The 18,664-nt window shown below is 43.2% G+C and overlaps 2 protein-coding genes across 2 annotated transcripts; one reads left to right on the top strand and one right to left on the bottom strand.

Annotated features, from left to right (window-relative positions):
- Positions 1 to 8: 8 nt before the first annotated feature.
- LOC103993033 (uncharacterized) lies at positions 9 to 13,687 on the top strand. Its single transcript, XM_065160533.1, has 6 exons — positions 9 to 341; positions 11,245 to 11,326; positions 11,399 to 11,589; positions 11,821 to 12,347; positions 12,427 to 12,556; positions 13,119 to 13,687. Exons 1-4 carry the CDS (start codon positions 141 to 143, stop codon positions 11,842 to 11,844), a joined length of 498 nt encoding a protein of 165 aa, XP_065016605.1. The 5' UTR covers positions 9 to 140; the 3' UTR covers positions 11,845 to 12,347; positions 12,427 to 12,556; positions 13,119 to 13,687.
- On the bottom strand, positions 13,315 to 16,103 carry LOC135643502 (zinc finger CCCH domain-containing protein 54-like). The gene is made up of 8 exons (XM_065160532.1): positions 15,993 to 16,103; positions 14,825 to 15,704; positions 14,564 to 14,731; positions 14,313 to 14,492; positions 14,163 to 14,239; positions 13,897 to 14,052; positions 13,676 to 13,790; positions 13,315 to 13,384 (listed from the first exon to the last, which is right to left on the bottom strand). The coding sequence occupies exons 1-8, from the start codon at positions 16,003 to 16,005 to the stop codon at positions 13,315 to 13,317; spliced, it is 1,659 nt and encodes a 552-aa protein (XP_065016604.1). The 5' UTR covers positions 16,006 to 16,103.
- Between the last annotated feature and the right edge of the window lie 2,561 nt (positions 16,104 to 18,664).

Raw genomic sequence — 18,664 nt, 5'->3', positions numbered from 1 at the left:
GCCTCTGCCCCACCGCCGCGCCGCTGCGCCCCGCCGTCTCGTCGTCGTCCTCGCCCTCCCGCGGACGACGACGAGACGATGGAGGACAAATTCCCAAATTCCCTTCCGCCACGCGGGGCTTCCCCTCCCTCCTCCCCCGCATGGGCCCTCGCCCTCCGTCTCCACCACAGCCCACGTCGTTGCTGTCGTTTCTGTCTCCGTGCGGCGGGCGGAAGCAGACGGGAGCGTGCTCCTTCAGCGCAGACGGTGACGAGGATGAGGACGAGGCCGTAGAGGACGACGATGGAAACGAGAGCAAGGAAGACGAACCCTCGCCATTCGATGTGAGGTCTTTACCTTCGGTCCGGTTTCTTTCTTACCTGGCTTCTTTGGTTCCAAAGGCGTCACTTCGTCTGGAGATTATACTGTAAGCTGGTTTAGGGATTCATGCGTACCAGTGAACATAGGCCCGGTTAATCTATCTTTTTATGACCTAATCTATTCCATGCTAAAAGTTGTCTCTTTTAGTGGTCTTTGACGAGGATGTTGTGATGGTATGTAGGTCAAAGATTTATTGTGGTTTAAAGACATCACTTTTGGATCGTGTTATCATTGGATGTCCAGGGGCTATAGGGTGTGTTGTAGGTATGAGCGGTGGAGGCTGAGGGACTTCAGTGTCATTGGTCCCAAGAGAGGATAAAGGTAGTGATTGTGATTCCGAGGGAATGCCTTCAGTCGTAGGGGAACCTAATGAAGAAGGGAGAGGCACAATGGAGGGGGTGAGGAGCTGTTGCACCGAGAGAATGAGAGAGTATGGATCATGAGGAGAAGGACTGGATGATATTATGGGAGTCTCAGTTGACGGGATTAATGGTGTACTCCAGTGATGTATATGTGATGGAGTAGGTGGCACAGTAGGAGATTCAAGGTGTTGTAAAATGAAAATATAGTCTCTATAAAAATAACATGACTGGACGTAAAGACTTTTCGAGATTGGGGTTCATAGCATCGAAAGGCATTATGGTCAAGGGAGTATCCAATGAAAACACAAGGTTTAGATTTTGATGTTATCTTATGTGAGGCATATGGACACAACCATGGATAACATAGACAACTAAACACTTTAAGTTTTTGAAGGTTCGGGGATTTATGAAATAATTTTTCAAATGTCGACTCGTACTCGAAGACTGGAGTGAGCATACGATTAATGAGGTAGACGACAACTTGAAATGCTGCAGTCCAAAAAGTTGGTGGCATAGAGGCTTGGTGTAGGAGTGTGAGACCAGTTTCAACTATATGTCGATGTTTGCGTTCAGCAGAGCCGACGAGTTGAGGAGTGTGTGGAGGTGACTTGAGGTGTTGTATACCACAAGCAGATAGGCAGGATGTGAGGGCTTGATATTCGCCGCCACCATCAGAGTAAACAGTCTTAATTTTAGACTGAAAGAAGTTCTCGACCAATCTTCAAAAGTTAGTAAAGACTGTTGAAACTTCAAATTTACGATGAAGAGAGTATAACCATGTGTATTTGGTAAAATAGTCTACGAAAATAACATAAAATCTCAATTTGTCAAAGGAAGTGATTGGAGCGGGGCCCCAAATATCAGTATAAATAACCTCAAGGGGTTTAGAGCAGGATATGGAGGATTTTCCAAAGGGAAGTCTATGACTTTTATTACTTAAACAAGCATCACAATGAGTTATGATGTTATTGAATTTAAGCGTAGGAAGAGAATAACGGGAAAGCAATTTTTGCTGAATAAAAGTTGAGGGATGACCAAGACGGCGATGCCACACGTCAGTTGGAGCTGCGACCGAAGAGTAGGTAGTGGGTTGGGTGATTTGTGGAACCGACGGCCACTCGTAAATGTTGTCTTTACTCTGGCCTCGGACCAAGGATGCTCCCGTGCTTAAATCCTTGACAAGAAAGGAATTAGGAAAGAATTCAATTGAGGTATAATTATGTTTGCAGAATTGAGAAACAGAAATGAGGTTTCGCTTGATTTGGGGTGCATACAAAACATCATCTAGCGTAAATGAAGTACTATATGAATTAAACATTGTGGAACCAGTATGAGTAATGGGGAGTCTGTTACCGTCACCGATGATGATGTCTTCAGTTCCGCCATAGTCGTTGTGGATGGACAAGTTTTGTAAATCAGAAGTGATGTGATGAGATGTACCAGAGTCCACAATCCAATTTTGATCACCAGTAGCCGAAGTAGCTGTAAGATTTGCATGAGGCTAGTGCGACGGAGGAGGAAGTCTGGATCGAGTTCTACAAACTTTTGCAGAGTGGCCAACTTTGTCACATAGTTGGCAGACAACTCTTTATTGATTTGTGTGATCAGGACGCCAGGGATAAGGATAATTGAAGTAGTCGCCTTGATGGTTGCAATTGAAATGTTGAGAGGGTTGAGGAGGGGAGGTTTGTTCGGAGCCCTTGTTGTACCGGTTGCTCTTCTTCTTAGGTTTTTGACTGACTTGAGTTGTAATGGATGGTCTTGGCAACCTGTCCTCACGCTTGAGATATATCTCATAATCAGTCAACTTGTCATAGAGTTCTTCAAATGACCTATCAAGGCCAAGTTAACGATGATAATCTTTATGTTGTGTAGATAATCAACAACAGTACTTCCCTCTTGTTTTATCTTAATGAGACTGGATAGAAGACTAAGCATGCGAGTGCGGGAACGACTGGCCAGGGTGGTTTGCAACTTGCACCAAGCTTCGATAGCAGTATCACATGAAGAAATGAGTGGGGCCAGGTATCCAGCGACCGAGGCTTAAATTGCTTGAAGGATAAGACGATCCTGGCATAACCATAGTTTGTGGTCCGGATTTGGTACTGGACTAGATGTGCCTGGGATGTTGAGTATCGCTGGTGGACAACGAAGAGAGCCATCGACAAAGCCTAGAAAATCATAGTCAAATAGTATATTAGAGAATTGAGCACGCCATGATGCGTAGTTACCATCGTTGGATAATTTGAAGGAAATGAGAGGCAACATTGATAGAAATAAAGCCTGTAGTGGAAAAGGTTATATGGTTTCCTACGGGAATAGTAATTGGAACATCAGATGAGGACGTGTTGGACATATATACCAGTCTAAGGGAGCAAAGTGGAAGTCTGCAACGATTAAATGGGTAAAAAAAATAGATGGGTAAAAAAAAACTACTGAGGCCACCTGTACCGGTCACTTCATGTACCGATCACTTGCCAACTTTCCAAGCAAAAGGTTGGCTGCACCTTGACAAGTCTTCACTGAGGCATTAATGACAAGCAAGCAATGAGATCCATGCTATCACTGTTCACGATGCAGCTGTAGTTGTTGATGCTGCCGCAAGCAACAACGACTGCAGCAGCAGCGGCACCACCGTCGCTGAACATGTTGCAGCTTGCAGGTAAGTGAGATGCTGCAACTTACAGTTTTGGGAGAAGCCGGCGGTGCTGCGGGCGCAGTCCCATTTTGGGAGAAGCTGGTGATGCTGCGGGCGCAGAGCGACCGATCGGCAACGATTTTCTGCCGACAGATTTCTACGCGGCCGCGAGTGAGATCGAGGGAGAAGGTTCTTTGAGAACTTCTCTGCAAGAAGAAGGTGGGGGCGCTGATGTGCTCTTGCGGTGGTGAAGGATGTGATCTGAAGTAGCGAGAGGAAAAACTGTAGAGATCTGAAATCAACGAAGCAGGGGAAGGTGAGTAGAGAAACCCGAGTGATGCAGCGGATTTTGGCACATCATCAGCAGCAACAGGTGAGGTGCCGACGCAGAGTGGTAGTGGGAGAAGATAGGTGTTGTTCGCCGAGGAAGTGTTGCAGTTGCCGTAGAAAATGATAGCAGCAGGACCAATATCGCTGTAGTCGCCGGAGGTAGAGGTCACGCCTAGGGGCCTGTTGCAGTGCAGTGTAGGTGTTTGGCGACAAGATGCAGCGGTAGAAAGATACGACAACTGGGTTCATGGTGATGGGATTCGTCGGAGGTCAGGTGCAGAAGACATGCCTCGCTCCGACGAGAACAGGCTGCAGAAGGGAGAGTAGAGCCTTCCTAAGGCAGGAATTGCTCTGATACCATGATAGAAAAAAAATACAAAGGAGAAGAATGCATTTTTATAATGTTAGAAGAGAGAGTTTTCCTCAACAGAGAATGATTTTCCTCAATAGATTTACGACATCTTTTTAACAGAGTTGGGGAGATCTTGGCTGTTGTTGAGGTTGTCACCAAACACCTACGTTGCACTGCAACCGCCCCCTAGGCGTGACCTCTACCTCCGGCGACTGCAGCGATATTGGTCCTACTGCCATCATTTTCTACGGCAATTGTAGCACTTCCTCGGCGAACAACACCTGTCTTCTCCCACTACCACTCTGCGTCGGCACCTCACTTGTTGCTGCTGATGCTGTGCCAAAATCTGCTGCATCACTCGGGTTTCTCTGCTCATCTTCCCCTGCTTCGTTGATTTCAGATCTCTACAGTTTTTCCTCTCGCTACTTCAGATCACATCCTTCACCACCGCAAGAGCACATCAGCGCCCCCACCTTCTTCCTGCAGAGAAGTTCTCAAAGAACCTTCTCCCCTCGATCTCACTCGCGGCCGCGTAGAAATCCGTCGACAGAAAACCATTGTCGATCGGTCGCTCTGCGCCTGCAGCATCGCCGGCTTCTCCCAAAGTGGGACTGCGCCCGCAGCATCGCCGGCTTCTCCCAAAACTGCAAGTTGCAGCATCTCACTAACCTGCAAGCTGCAGCACGTTCAGCGACGGTGGTGCCGCTGCTGCTGCAGTTGTTGTTGCTTGCGACAGCATCAACAACTACAGCTGCATCGTGAATAGTGATAGCATGGATCTCATTGCTTGCTTGTCATTAATGCCTCAGTGAAGACTTGTCAAGGTGCAGCCGACCTTTTGCTTGGAAAGTTGGCAAGTGATCGGTACATGAAGTGACCGGTACAGGTGGCCTTAGCAGTTTTTTTTTACCCATCTATTTTTTTTTACCCATTTAATCATTGCAGACTTTCACTTTGCTCCCTTAGATTGGTATATATGTCCAACATGTCCTCATCTGACGTTCCAATTACTATTCCCGTAGGAAACCACATAACCTTTTCCACTATAGGCCCTTATTTCTATCAATGTTGCCACTCTCATTCCCTTCAAATTATCTAACGGTGGCAACTACGCATCATGGCGTGCTCAATTCTCTAATCTACTATTTGGCTATGATTTTCTAGGCTTTGTCGATGGCTCTCTTCGTTGTCCACCAGCGATACTCAACATCCCAGGCACATCCAGTCCAGTACCAAATCCGGACCACAAACTATGGTTACGCCAGGATCGTCTTATCCTTTAAGCAATTTAAGCCTCGGTCGCTGGATACCTGGCCCCACTCATTTCTTCATGTGATACTGCTATCGAAGCTTGGTGCAAGTTGCAAACCACCCTGGCCAGTCGTTCCCGCACTCGCATGCTTAGTCTTCTGTCCAGTCTCATGAAGATAAAACAAGAGGGAAGTACTGTTGTTGATTATCTACACAACATAAAGATTATCATCGATAACTTGGCCTTGATAGGTCATTTGAAGAACTCTATGACAAGTTGACTGACTATGAGATATATCTCAAGCGTGAGGACAGGTTGTCAAGACCATCCATTACAACTCAAGTCAGTCAAAAACCTAAGAAGAAGAGCAACCGGTACAACAAGGGCTCCGAAGAAACCTCCCCTCCTCAACCCTCTCAACATTTCAATTGCAACCATCAAGGCGACTACTTCAATTATCCTCATCCCTAGCGTCCTGATCACACAAATCAACAAAGAGTTGTCTGCCAACTATGTGACAATGTTGGCCACTCTGCAAAAGTCTGTAGAACTCGATCCAGACTTCCTCCTCCGTCGCATTAGCCTCATGCAAATCTTACAGCTACTTCAGCTACTGGTGATCAAAATCGGATTGTGGACTCTGACACATCTCATCACATCACTTCTTATTTACAAAACTTGTCCATCCACAACGACTATGGCAGAACTGAAGACATCATCATCGATGACGGTAATGGACTCCCCATTTTTCACAATGCTTAATTCACATAGTACTTTGTTTACGTTAGATGATGTTTTGTGTGCACCCCAAATTAAACGAAACCTCATTTCTGTTTCTCAATTCTGCAAACAGAATTATACCTCAATTGAATTCTTTCCTAATTCCTTTCTTGTCAAGGATTTAAGCACGGGGGCATCCTTGGTCCGAGGCCAAAGGAATGATAACATTTACGAGTGGCCGTCGGTTCCATAAATCACCCAACCCACTGCCTACTCTTCGGTCGCAGCTCCAACTGACGTGTTGTCACGGACTTAGCTGGTTTTGTCTAAGTCGTGCAGCACCCTTGCGTGTCCGTCCGCAAAGGTCAGCCTCCCCGAAGCCTCCCATTGTCCCTTAGAACCAACAAAAGAGAGAACGGGTTAGAGAGAACGCCTCAATCGGGATCCACAAGCAAACATCTCCGAAAAACACTTCATAGACAATGCAAATTACAAACAAACTTTACAAGCTCTGAACAGTTGCACAACAAAGGGTAAAATGGTCCATTACAAACCGAAAATCTCTCACAAGTGTCCACATGACACAACCTTTATTTACAAGTCTAAAGCGGCCACCAACCCTACTAAAATGGGACTATTAAGCCTTCGGCCGTCCCTCTACATGCTGTACAAAGCATGAACATACCAAAAGACACGGACATACATAAGCATTACATCAAACATCCTGTTTCGAAGTTTGTCCTTGACAGCGTGGTATCGTCATCTTGGTCATCCCTCAACTCTTATTCAGCAAAAACTGCTTTCCCGTTATTCTCTTCCTACGCTTAAATCCAATAACATCATAATTCATTGTGATGCTTGTTTAAGTAATAAAAGTCATAGACTTCCCTTTGGAAAATCCTCTATATCCTGCTCTAAACCCCTTGAGGTTATTTACACTAATGTTTGGGGCCCCGCTTCAATCACTTCCTTTGACAAATTGAGATTTTATGTTATTTTCGTAGATTATTTTACCAAATACACATGGTTATACCCTCTTCACCATAAATCTGAAGTTTCAACAGTCTTTACCAACTTTTGAAGATTGGTCGAGAACTTCTTTCAGTCTAAAATTAAGACTATTTACTCTGATGGTGGCGGCGAATATCAAGCTCTCATATCCTGCCTATCTGCTTGTGGTACACAACACCTCAAGTCACCTCTACACACTCCTCAACTCGTCGGCTCTACTGAACGCAAACATCGACATATAGTTGAAACTGGTCTCACACTCCTACACCAAGTCTCTATGCCACCAACTTTTTGGACTGCAGCATTTCAAGCTGTCGTCTACCTCATTAATCGTATGCTCACTCCAGTCCTCGAGTACGAGTCGCTATTTGAAAAATTATTTCATAACTCCCCGAACCTTCAAAAACTTAAAGTGTTTGGTTGTCTATGTTATCTATGGTTGCGTCCATATGCCTCACATAAGATAACATTAAAATCTAAACCTTACGTTTTCATTGGATACTCCCTTGACCATAATGCCTTTTGATGTTATGAACCCCAATCTCGAAAAGTCTTTACGTCCCGTCATGTTATTTTTATAGAGACTACATTTCCATTTCACAACCTTGAGTCTCCTACTGTGCCACCTACTCCATCACATATACATTACTGGAGTACACTATGAATCCCGTTAACCGAGTCTCTCATAATATCATTCAGTCCTTCTCCTCAGGATCCACACTCTCTCATTCTCCCGATGCAACAACTCCTCACCCTCCTTTGTGCCTCTCCCTTCTTCACTAGGTTCCCCTACGACTGAAGGCATTCCCTCGGAATCACAGTTGCTGCATTTATCCTCTCCTGAGAGAAGTCTCTCAGCCTCCACCGCCTATACCTACAACACACCCTATAGCCCCTGGACATCCAATGACAACACGATCCAAAAGTGGTGTCTTTAAACCATGACAAATTCTTGACCTACATACCATCACAACATCCTCGTTAGAGACCACTGAACCTACCACAATTACTCAAGCCCAAAAATCTCCATACTGGCGTAAAGCCATGTGTGAAGAATATGATGCACTCCTCCATAATTCTACATGGACCCTTATACCCTCTTATCCCACACAAAACATCATCGGGTGTAAGTAGGTCTTTTGAATTAAGCGAAACCCAGATGGATCCGTAGCCAGATATAAAGCACGTCTAGTGGCCAAAGGGTTTCATTAACGACCTAGTGTTGACTTCACAGAGACATTCAGCCCTATTGTTAAACCCACAACAATCCGATTTATTGTAAGTTTGGCCATCTCACAAGGCTGGCATTTATGTCAACTCGACATTAACAATGCCTTTCTACAGGGGACCCTAACTGACGATGTCTTCATGCAGCAGCCTCTTGGCTTTATCAACCCTCAATATCCAAAGTATGTTTGTAAACTACAAAAAGCTATTTATGGACTTCGTCAGGCTCCAAGAGCTTGGTACACCGAACTTAGCTCGTTTTTGGCATCAGTTGGCTTCATCAACTCCAAGTCTGATACCTCCTTATTTCTCCGTCACCAAAGTGGCAATATAATATATCTTTTAGTATATATGGATGATATTATTGTCACAGGCAACAATCCTATGGAAATCAAGGCATTCCTCAAGCATTTAGTAGATCGATTCTCCCTTAAAGATCTAGGACCCTTGAGCTATTTTTTTGGAGTGGAAGCAACATACACCTCTTCCGGGCTCTTCCTATCACAACGAAAGTATATTCAAGATCTATTATCTAAAACGAACATGCAAGATGCAAAGACAGTTACAACACCTCTGTCTATTGGCGAGTCGCTCAAACTTTGAGATGGAAGCCCTGCTACAGACTCAACTCAATACCATCAAGTCCTTGGCTCCTTACAGTACTTATCTCTCACCCGTCCAGATATCTCATTTATGGTCAATAAACTATCCCAGTTCATGCATCGACCAACTACTATGCATTGGTCTGCAGTCAAACGAATCTTGCGATATCTTCACGGGACTATCAATCATGGCCTCTTTTTCCACAAACACTCCCCCCTTAATCTTCACGCCTTTGTCGATGCTGATTGGGCAGGGAATTTTGATGACAGATCATCCACGTCGGGGTATATTATCTTCCTTGGATCTAATTCAATCAGTTGGAGTTTTAAGAAGCAAAAGACAGTTGCACGTTCTACAATTGAAGCTGAATACTATGCCATAGCCACCGCTGCTGCAGAACCCAATTGGGTCATGGATCTCCTCAAGGAATTTGGCATCAGCATCATCTCTACTCCTACAATATATTGTGACAATGTCAAAGCCACTTATCTATGCGCTAATCCAGTATTCCACTCACACATGAAACACATAGCCATCGACTTTCACTTCGTGCGAGAACAAGTTGTCAGATATCAACTACGTGTTTCTCACGTATATACGGCTAATCAACTAGCGGACTCTCTCACAAAGCCTCTCACCCGCAACTCGCTTTCATCACATCGGTCCAAAATTGGCGTCCTTGACAGAAGTACCATCTTGCGGGGGCATGATAACAGTCAAGATCTCCCGTGATAACAACCTCAACAACAGCCGAGATCTCCCCAACTCTATTGAAGAGATGTCGTAAATCTGTTGAGGAAAATCCTCCTCTGTTGAGGACAACTCTCTCTTCTAACATGTATATTTATGCATTCTTCTCCTTTGTATTTTATTTCTATCACATAGGCCCGGTTAATCTATCTTTTTATGACATAATCTGTTCCATGCTAAAAGTTGTCTCTTTGTCAATGCTATTCCGCACATCTCCCTTGATCGTTGATCTTGTAGTCCTTTTTCTCAAAATTGTTTCTGTTTTTGTTTCCTAGTAATTAGGATGAGGATTGGCATGCATCATGGCTCAGCTAGAAGTTAAAAGACCTAATGTAATTTCTGGTGTTTAGTGGACCAATGATGCTACATTCGCTTTGGAATTGTATGCTTGTTCCTGAGCTTTAGAAGACTTCATCCACAATATTTAAAGCTTTGCTAAAGTAAATTCTGAATTGTTAATATCCAACTCTTTGTGACTCCTTACATGACAGTTCTTTTAAGTCTTAACAATTTGAAAAGTTGTGACTTTATAAGGCTATCATTTGACCATTCCTTTGGCAATTGCTACCTACTCAAAAGTGAGTATGATCAGGCAGGCCCGAGTAACTATTACTACAATCTGGATGTTAGTTTGACTCCAGATATTCTGGAGTGCTGCTAGGACTGGAACTGACATCAAATAAATGATTTTAATGGAGTTGAGCCTTGAAATGCTTGTGAATCTCTTTGTTCAATTAACTTTATATTCTAGGTTAGCACTAGAGGTAGTGTTATCTTTGCTTGTAAAACTGTACATGCCAATTCCACAGCTTGTAGATGGCAAGGTCATTATTCCTTGGTCATACTCCCATTCATTTGATTCTTGATTGAGTTTCCTGAAATTTTGGTGTTTGTTCTGATTGCTTTTCTTTTTCTAGATAAGAATGTAATTCTCCCCTCTTCCAACTACTCACTTCTTATGGAAACCCTTATTGCATTTATTCATTGTTAAGTCCTTTTCTTTGTTATATTTGCCCCATCATATTTTTAGACATTCGTCTTATAGTCTACACTTATCATTACAATATTACGTAATTTGTGTAAAATCAGACTTAACTCTACAAAGAAGTTAACGGTGGAAATATGAGTAGCTAAATTAATTGCAGGAAAAAGTTCCATATATCAACCTCCAATAGCTGGGACATGTTCTCAATTATGATTCTATGATAAATTCACTACATTAATATCCCTGTCTGGTGTGGTCGTGTGCCATGCTGATGGGAATCGTAGGAGTTCAACATGTCAACCTGCATGAACATAGGCGATACAAGGTTTGCAGAAAATCTTTAGCAGGTGCCAGAAGGGTCATCCACTTAATAGCCCTGCCCCCTTGTCACTGGCAAGATACTCGTGTGGTCCTCAGCAGGATAGGATACTTTGTACAATTCCTTAGATACCAGAGTTGACTGTTGAACCTTTGTTCTTATTCTTTTGTATCAGAAGTTTCAGACTAGTAGATTACCTCTTAGACATTCTCTGCATTTGTTGGATTTACATTACCACGATGAAATCAATATACAGTGGTTTTTCTTAATGATCAACTATTTACGTATGTGACATGATGATTCTTTCTCTCATTCATACTGTTTAGTTTCCTCAGGATGATCTTCCAGATGTCAACAATCATTTCTCTGATAGAAAATTGTCGATGCTTTACTCAGCTGAACCAAATAAAAAGCCAGGTACCTCCAAAGGTCTATAGCAGATTTTACAAGAAGATTTTGCTGCTACATCTCCTTTTACTGATTTTGCAGGACAATATCAACTACTAATGAAGGGGTGGGAAAAGAAATCATTAAAATCTGCACAAAGCTTGATACTTTCAAATGGTTCAGTGAAGGTTGATGAGGAAATCATCTCAAAGAAAACACACTCCAAAGATCATCAATACAACTTAAATCGATCTTCCAAAATGGAGCATGTTGATTTAGAGAACACTTCAAAGGTTTTTTTACATTTACTCTCAACTTAATGTGTGGTTATTGTGGCCCGGCCTTGTTCATTGGTGACAAAGAGTCTAATAGTTGATTATCCTTTGCAACAGAAGAATAGTAACTTTACTAAAAGCAGATTTCAGAAACTTGCAGAAGAACTAGAATTTGATGAGACGTAGTTTTCCCCAATTGAATATTTGAGCACATATAAGTCAAAAGACTGATTTTGTTTCCATCTACAGGAGACATGCCTTGCGTTAAGATAGATATGTCTTCCACTCAGGAAGGTTGGAGTTCTTGTTGATTGTTGATGTCAAACATGGAGATATAAAAGGAAACTTATAAGTCAGCCTCAAATTTTGGAGCACACTGTCGAAAACACTCTTGAGTCTCATGTTGCTTTTTTAGTTAGTATAGATTCTTGTACAGGATAGATTATAACTGCAGCCCCATCTTTGTTCTCTTATAGCATCGAGCACTCTTTAAAGCCCACGATCAGGTATTTGGTTGAAGAGGTTGGTATCAGAAGTGATATCATCAAAGTTGTGTGGTTGAGCCCCCAGATTCTTGTCCAGAGGATTGAAAACTCAGGGATTCATGTTTCTCCTTGCTGTCAAGAGAATTAGGGGCACCTAAAGATAGCATAGTCAAGTTGGCTACCCCACAACTCGTCCACGGTATTGATGATGGAGTACTGCTTAGAATAAACTCTCCAGGAGCATCGGCCTGTGCAACTCTGATATCCTGAAAGTGTTAACAAGCCACTAAGGTTAAATCTAAAGTTACTCTCATCTGTTTCTTGAAACTATGTATCAGCAGCATCTAATTATCTAATATCTTCTTTTCAGGTATTATCTTTGTCACTGGAGGTGCCTACGATCATCTAGAGCTTCAGAGTTAAATCATTAACATTATATGGTCATGATTTGATACATTTCCCAGGCAAATCAATTACTTCGAGTGGAGAATAATAATAAGGTCAGTTATTCTTTTTATCATTATATGAGTTCAAAGATTTTCTATCACATTGGAAGTATGTCATTGTTGTTCAGTTTTCTTTTTTGGAGATTGACGAGTCTATTACCATGTTGCTGACCAATCTGCAGACAGTTGCAGGCTTTTGGTTCATATTCTCCCATCCCATTACAACTTTTGATACTGGATTATATGCACCAAACTTCATAATTAGGAACCCCAGTTAGGAATGAAAAACAACCTGAATTCCAGCTTCTTGGATTAAGCTGGAGATAATTGCATGCTGTAACTATACATTCATCAAAAGCAGAAGGAATTATCTGATATTAGATGGAAAGCCACAAGAAATGTCACAATGTAAGATCACCAGGACAATTGGCCATCTCTTTGTTATTTGCAACTAGAATTAAAATATGCAATGAAAGTTCAACAATTAGTGATGTATGCTATACCATCTCATGTTTCAAACACAACAACTTTGTTTCTAGTTCAGATAGTTCACGTCTTTCATCTATTACAATAAATTAGCCATTTCCCTTCTAAATGAACTGCCATCCTGCTTCAGTATCTACAACGAGAGAGGTGTATTGCTTCCTTTTAAAGGTGTAGCTGTATCTTCCTAGGCTTCTCACAGTAACAAATGGAGAAGCATTTATCTTCTGTTGTTGAGTACAGAGCTCAGGGAACCCCCATTGATTCAGACAATGTACCAAATCATTGATGGAATGGCAAGCTTCCATTCCCTGTTCTCTTCAGAGTGTTCATATGACTGCAGAAATGCTGCTTCCCACTGGTGGAGATGCAAAAGGGCTCTCCGGGAGTTCAACGCTACTGCATACACCAGCAAAAAACCTCATGAGAAAAATCATGTCAACGAGTATGTCAAGCAAAGAGATGATGACTGAGAGCAGTTAACTACATCAGTAAACAGTCTAAAATGTAATGATCTTTTCTTGAACTGTTCATAAGATTTATGAGAAGAGTGATGACAAATTGCAGAGTTTCCAGTTAATGATCATTGTGGAAAACTAAGATGAGGAGACCTGTAATTGCAAGTCACTCAATGATGTTGTTTTAGGTCAAACAACAAATGTATATCTTAAATATTAATATTTCACTTACCTTTCCTGGTCACTGAATGGGTTGCTTGTTTGCCTGGCTTTGTCATCACTTCTGGATCCATTATTCATAGCATCAAATGGATAGCTGAAATGATCTAGGAAGAAGTCACTGGGAACTGAATAGTGGGCAATCAGATTCTAGATGTCAAGTAATTACCAAAACAAAAGCTTGTAAGATTTGTTATTTTGTGAGCACATATGACTGGGATTTTCATGTCATACCTTCTGCAACTTTCATGTCTTCCATGCCATGAGTCAAGTAATGTTGCTGTGTCAATCTCTTGGGTGCCAAGTTCAATCCAGAGAGATGCTCCATCATCATTTCCTTCTCCATTAGATTATTTCTAAGCAAGCTTGAACTATCACCTTCTCGAGTCACTGGATGGAGTTTAACCATGTGTCGGAAGCACCAAAAAATCAGTACCTTTCTTCTGCATGTATATGTATTATACATGAAGCATGAAATCAACCTTGGAAGTCACACTCACCAGAATGCACGTCTTGATCCATCCCCACATAGCGTGAAGGGTAATTAGTCCATGGCTTCATCTTCTCCGAGTACATTCTGCATTAGGAGAAATGATTCGATAATGACATTCATCCGTAGGAGATATGACATGCTACAAAAAGAATCTAACCTGTCGATGACTCTAGATTTATCCCTGTATGGCTTGACCAATACACGAGCACCACATATGTAATGAGGATTTCTCTTCGTAAGAATCATGTTGACAGTCTCAGGATGGACAAAGCTGACGAACCCAAACATGCGTTTGTCTTGACAAGGGATCCTAACATCACGCACTTGACCGTATTGCCTGCACAAAGTTCGACGCCAATAAGAACATCGATGAGGGAAACCATTCACTAAGCTCTCTCGTTGAATTACTTGAAGTAGTTGGAAACATCATCCTCGGAGAAGGTGCTTTCTGCTGGGAATGTAAGATAAATCTGGTGAGAGCTTGAAACCGTAGAACCTGAGTCACTTCTCTCGTTCCTGCAGTCCATGAATCTCGGAGCATCCTCTGCTAGTACTACCGAGTGTTGTCCATGTGGCCTGTCGTGCAGACACAGGGAACTCAGAGGAGGAAATGATCAGAATGAAGGTGTATAATTCGATGTTTAGGTGAGTAATCCAAACTTGCAGTACCTCTCGATGAGCCGAATGCTCTTCTTCAAGTGGGACAACAGCTTCGTCAAGTTCAAGCCAGCCTTCCCATGACGCTGGCTCTCCGTGAGGTACCCGTCCGCCTGCAGGTTCTTCCCGTACTTGTCGAAGTACAGCAAGGGCAAGGAGGCAGTCGAGACAGGCGTTCCTTTCCGCGATCTCAGGAGCTCAGTGATCTCCATTTCCAGATTCTCGAGCGACTTGGGCGTGAATGGGACGTCGTCGTTCGGGTAGTCAGTCATGTTGGCGGTGAGTACATGAGGATAGTAGCCATCAGGAGCGGACTGGGCATGCGAGTATCTACAGTTCATTCCATGCCTGCAGTAGCCCTTGTTGAAGTAATGGCAAGCCTTGATGGGCAAGTCGGATAGGCTGTGTGATCTCCTGCTGCTCCTTAAAGCCACGCCACCACCCAGAAGGGCGTCCGGGTAGTGGTAGTTCCCGATGTGGTTGGTGGCATCGAGTTGGTCCGCCGGCGGAGGTTGACCGTAGAGTGAGGACTCGTCGGCGATGGATTCAGCGTACGCTCGCGGGACGAGATCGATGTTGTGGGGTGGAGGATGGTGATCGTAGGGTAGCTGAACATGAAGACTCGTGGGGGAGGAGAAGGCGTGGGATCCCCAAGTAAGGTAAGAAGCAATCGGCTTGGCGGACAAGATGCCAAGCATGATCTTGGCGTCGATCACTTTGGAGAGCAACGTGGTGTCGGGGCCGAATGCAAGCTGAAGCATCTCCAGCCCGCTCGGCTCCTTCAGGAAGATGCATCCCATGATCTTGACAACGTTCTCAGGCTCCAGCTTTTGCACCCTGGTGAAGATGATCTTGGCCAGTTCGAAGAAATCCATATCGCAGTATCTAGTCTCTGTCCATGCAACAAAGAATCTAAATACTCTACGAACACAAAACTGTTATTACGTCGAATCCCACGATCAACATTCAAAGCAAAAAGATTCTGTAACCACTCCAAATGACTGTCAAAACAACATCAAATCTTGCCATTGAAGATCCCGAGGAATAAATGACAGGAAAAAGAAAAAACAAGAGCGAAAGCGAAATGGCATCATCAAAGTGGCACGTAAAAATGCATGTGAATAGCGACAATGAGACCGCAAATGAACCTGAGGAGGGATCTACTGTAACGGAAGCGTACCTCCTCCCTCCATGTCATATCACCATGGACGGAAGAAGAGACTCTCTCTTTCGCCGCTTCCTCAGACTCTGAATCGATTCCTCGTTCCTTGCTTCAGCATTTACGTTCTTTGTTTTGCCCCTTTCTATTTGCGTAGGGTGCGTACAGGTTGGCCGACTATTATAGTCCTCGCATAAATCACGGGGCCAAATTTGGTGTTATGCCTTTTTAGTTGTGTCCATGGAATGACTAAAATGACCCCAAAACGCCTCCGAGTTGCAGGATGCTGCCGAATAATCTCTTGCCACTCCGAGGGGTGTTTAGGTCATTTAAGAAGATCCCATGACGGGGGAGGTGACCGCTTCCACCGGCTACAAAGGTGGGAGTGCCGCTAACGGGACGGCGTGGATAACCGCGGACGTCACCGGTTCCCGTTAGACCGGGTCGGCCCCGTTACGATTCTCCCCACGGTGCCGTTTGGTGGGATAAAACCCGTCGACCCGATTCTCGGGGCCCACCCACAGCTTGGTGTTGACGTGCGTGCGAGAGAGAGAGAGAGAGAGAGAGAGAGAGCAATGAAGAAGGTGGGACCCGCACGCAAATCGGCAATGAGATCTTTAGTGCCATGGGCTAATCACGTATGGTTCGACCATAGGAAGCAAATGTGACCGGTTTGTATCCTCCTTAAGACAAATTAGAAGTAAATGCCTCCTTATGAATTCACTAATGATATCAGAAGTGTTTAGTATAAGTATGATGTTATATTCAAAGCAAAATAAATAAATAAATTAAATATCTCTCATCAAAGTTAACGACTCAAAAATCGGATTACAATGATTAATACTTATATAATTAAATTTCTGGATTACAATATTATCTATATTGGGTATACTGACGCTGACATATATGAAATGGTGGGTCGGGTTAGTTGATCCCATCCAAACCATCCTACGTTAAGGCCAGGTCAACTGTTGTCAACCCAGATTCAATCTAAGCGAACGATTGGATTTCAACACTTTGGGCTCGGCCCAATCAGCCCAGATTTAGCCCCATCATTTGGTACATATCGCATACATAACACTTATTTCCCATCCCAACTTGACCCAATTCATCTTCGGACATAAAAAAAAAATGTTAGTAATATTTATTATTTTTATTGTATAAGATATTTATCATTTGAGTCAGCCTTGCTTGATTTTGACATGAAGCCATAGGGACATCCGAGGACCTCTCTGGGTGACCCTGAAAAGGTCGATGTGGCTCTGAGATAGTCTTCGTGTAACTCTGAGGTGTCTGAGGTGGGATCTGACTTCTCGAGGGTTCCTACACGGGCTATTGTAGGGAAAAAATTTTCAACTCAATCCCTTCGATACTCAAGTCAGTCTTGAGGAGTATATATTTGAGGTGTGAGATGTCCTTTTGAATAAGGTTTGACCCTTCGACTGACGTCAAGGGTCAATTTTTATACTTGATTGACTAAGGGATTCTTATGTAATGGCCTTAATGCTCATGCCCCCATCACCCATCAAGTGTTTTTTTCACGAGGGCATCAAAGGGGAGACAAGCTTGAACAACCTCCTGTAGAGTATTATCCACCTAAGAAAAAGTATTTTTATTTTGCATGTCCAATCATTAATCCCAGTGAACCTAATGGTGCAGATCGGACTTTCTCGACTCACACACCTCAGGCATATTTGGCCTGAAGTTCCCACCATGGGGGGTATGATAACGTAAGTTGGGTTTTTCTGGCTTACGCATCTCAGGCACGTTTAGCCCGGAGACCCTATCATGGCGGATATGATAGCATGAGTCGGGTTTTCCTGCCTCACATATCTTGGGGATGCTTGGTTTGGGGTCTCCGTCATGGCGAACCTAGTGGTGCGAATTGGGCTTTCTCGACTCATATGTCTCAAGTATGGTGCAGTCAAGTCCATATGAAATTTACTCGAATCTCGTTCTAATTGGATTCTCTCGGAGAACTCTCTCTCTCTCTCCCAATTTGAATTATCCTAGCTAGGAATTTGTTTAAGTAAGAACATATATATGATATTTCTCTAATGATACTGAGAGTATATGATCCTCTATCAACAATCAATTACTCTCGTAAAGTTAGCTACCACTCACAATGATCGATTATGTTAGATCTGAAACTTCTAAACATATAAATTTAGTATCAAAGAGTAAAGTACTCACGTAGGACATCTTGGTATCTCAAGTTTAAGGACCAGATATACAATTGAGATAACGAAGTCGCTAACTATGAGGTATAATTAACTATCTAATATTTCATGAATAAATTAATCAATGAACTAATTCTTCAATAAACACCTATGCTATATCCTCAGGATACAGTTCCAATGGCCTACGCTAATGCTGGCCCCGGGATGACGCACTAGCAAACCGATAAGCTATCTCCATTAATAGCACTTGAAGAACAAGATAGGGGGGACCACCACCAATCCCAATCCTCGTCGCGAGGCACCCAGTTATAAAAACAAGTCCCAGGCCAAACAAAGCCAAGCGGATGAATACTATAATACAATTAACTCACTCCTCTCGTTCCTCTGAGTTAAGCATCAGAGAGATCGCATCGAAACCTTCCCTTGATGCCAACATGCGGTGTAGGATCTATAGTGCAACAAAGGAGGAGTTGCAAGATGACTTCCCCACCGACAAGATGGTCCGTCTTTCCA

Source organism: Musa acuminata, chromosome BXJ3-7 (genome assembly GCF_036884655.1).
Source record: "Musa acuminata AAA Group cultivar baxijiao chromosome BXJ3-7, Cavendish_Baxijiao_AAA, whole genome shotgun sequence".
Taxonomy (NCBI): domain Eukaryota; kingdom Viridiplantae; phylum Streptophyta; class Magnoliopsida; order Zingiberales; family Musaceae; genus Musa; species Musa acuminata.
Note: the sequence above shows the minus strand (reverse complement) of the source record. Positions and strands in the feature narration are given on the sequence as shown.

Bases quoted from the DNA above. Each gene is read 5' to 3' on its own strand.
- LOC135643502 (XM_065160532.1), bottom strand. The intron at 14,493-14,563 runs GTAATTCAACGA...AACTTTGTGCAG, and splicing joins GATGTTTCCAACTACTTCAA to GCAATACGGTCAAGTGCGTG. The intron at 14,240-14,312 runs GTTAGATTCTTT...CTCCTAATGCAG, and splicing joins AAATCTAGAGTCATCGACAG to AATGTACTCGGAGAAGATGA.
- LOC103993033 (XM_065160533.1), top strand. From the start codon at position 141: ATGGGCCCTCGCCCTCCGTCTCCACCACAGCCCACGTCGTTGCTGTCG. The intron at 11,327-11,398 runs GTACCTCCAAAG...CTGATTTTGCAG, and splicing joins TGAACCAAATAAAAAGCCAG to GACAATATCAACTACTAATG. The intron at 11,590-11,820 runs GTTTTTTTACAT...TTCCATCTACAG, and splicing joins ATTTAGAGAACACTTCAAAG to GAGACATGCCTTGCGTTAAG.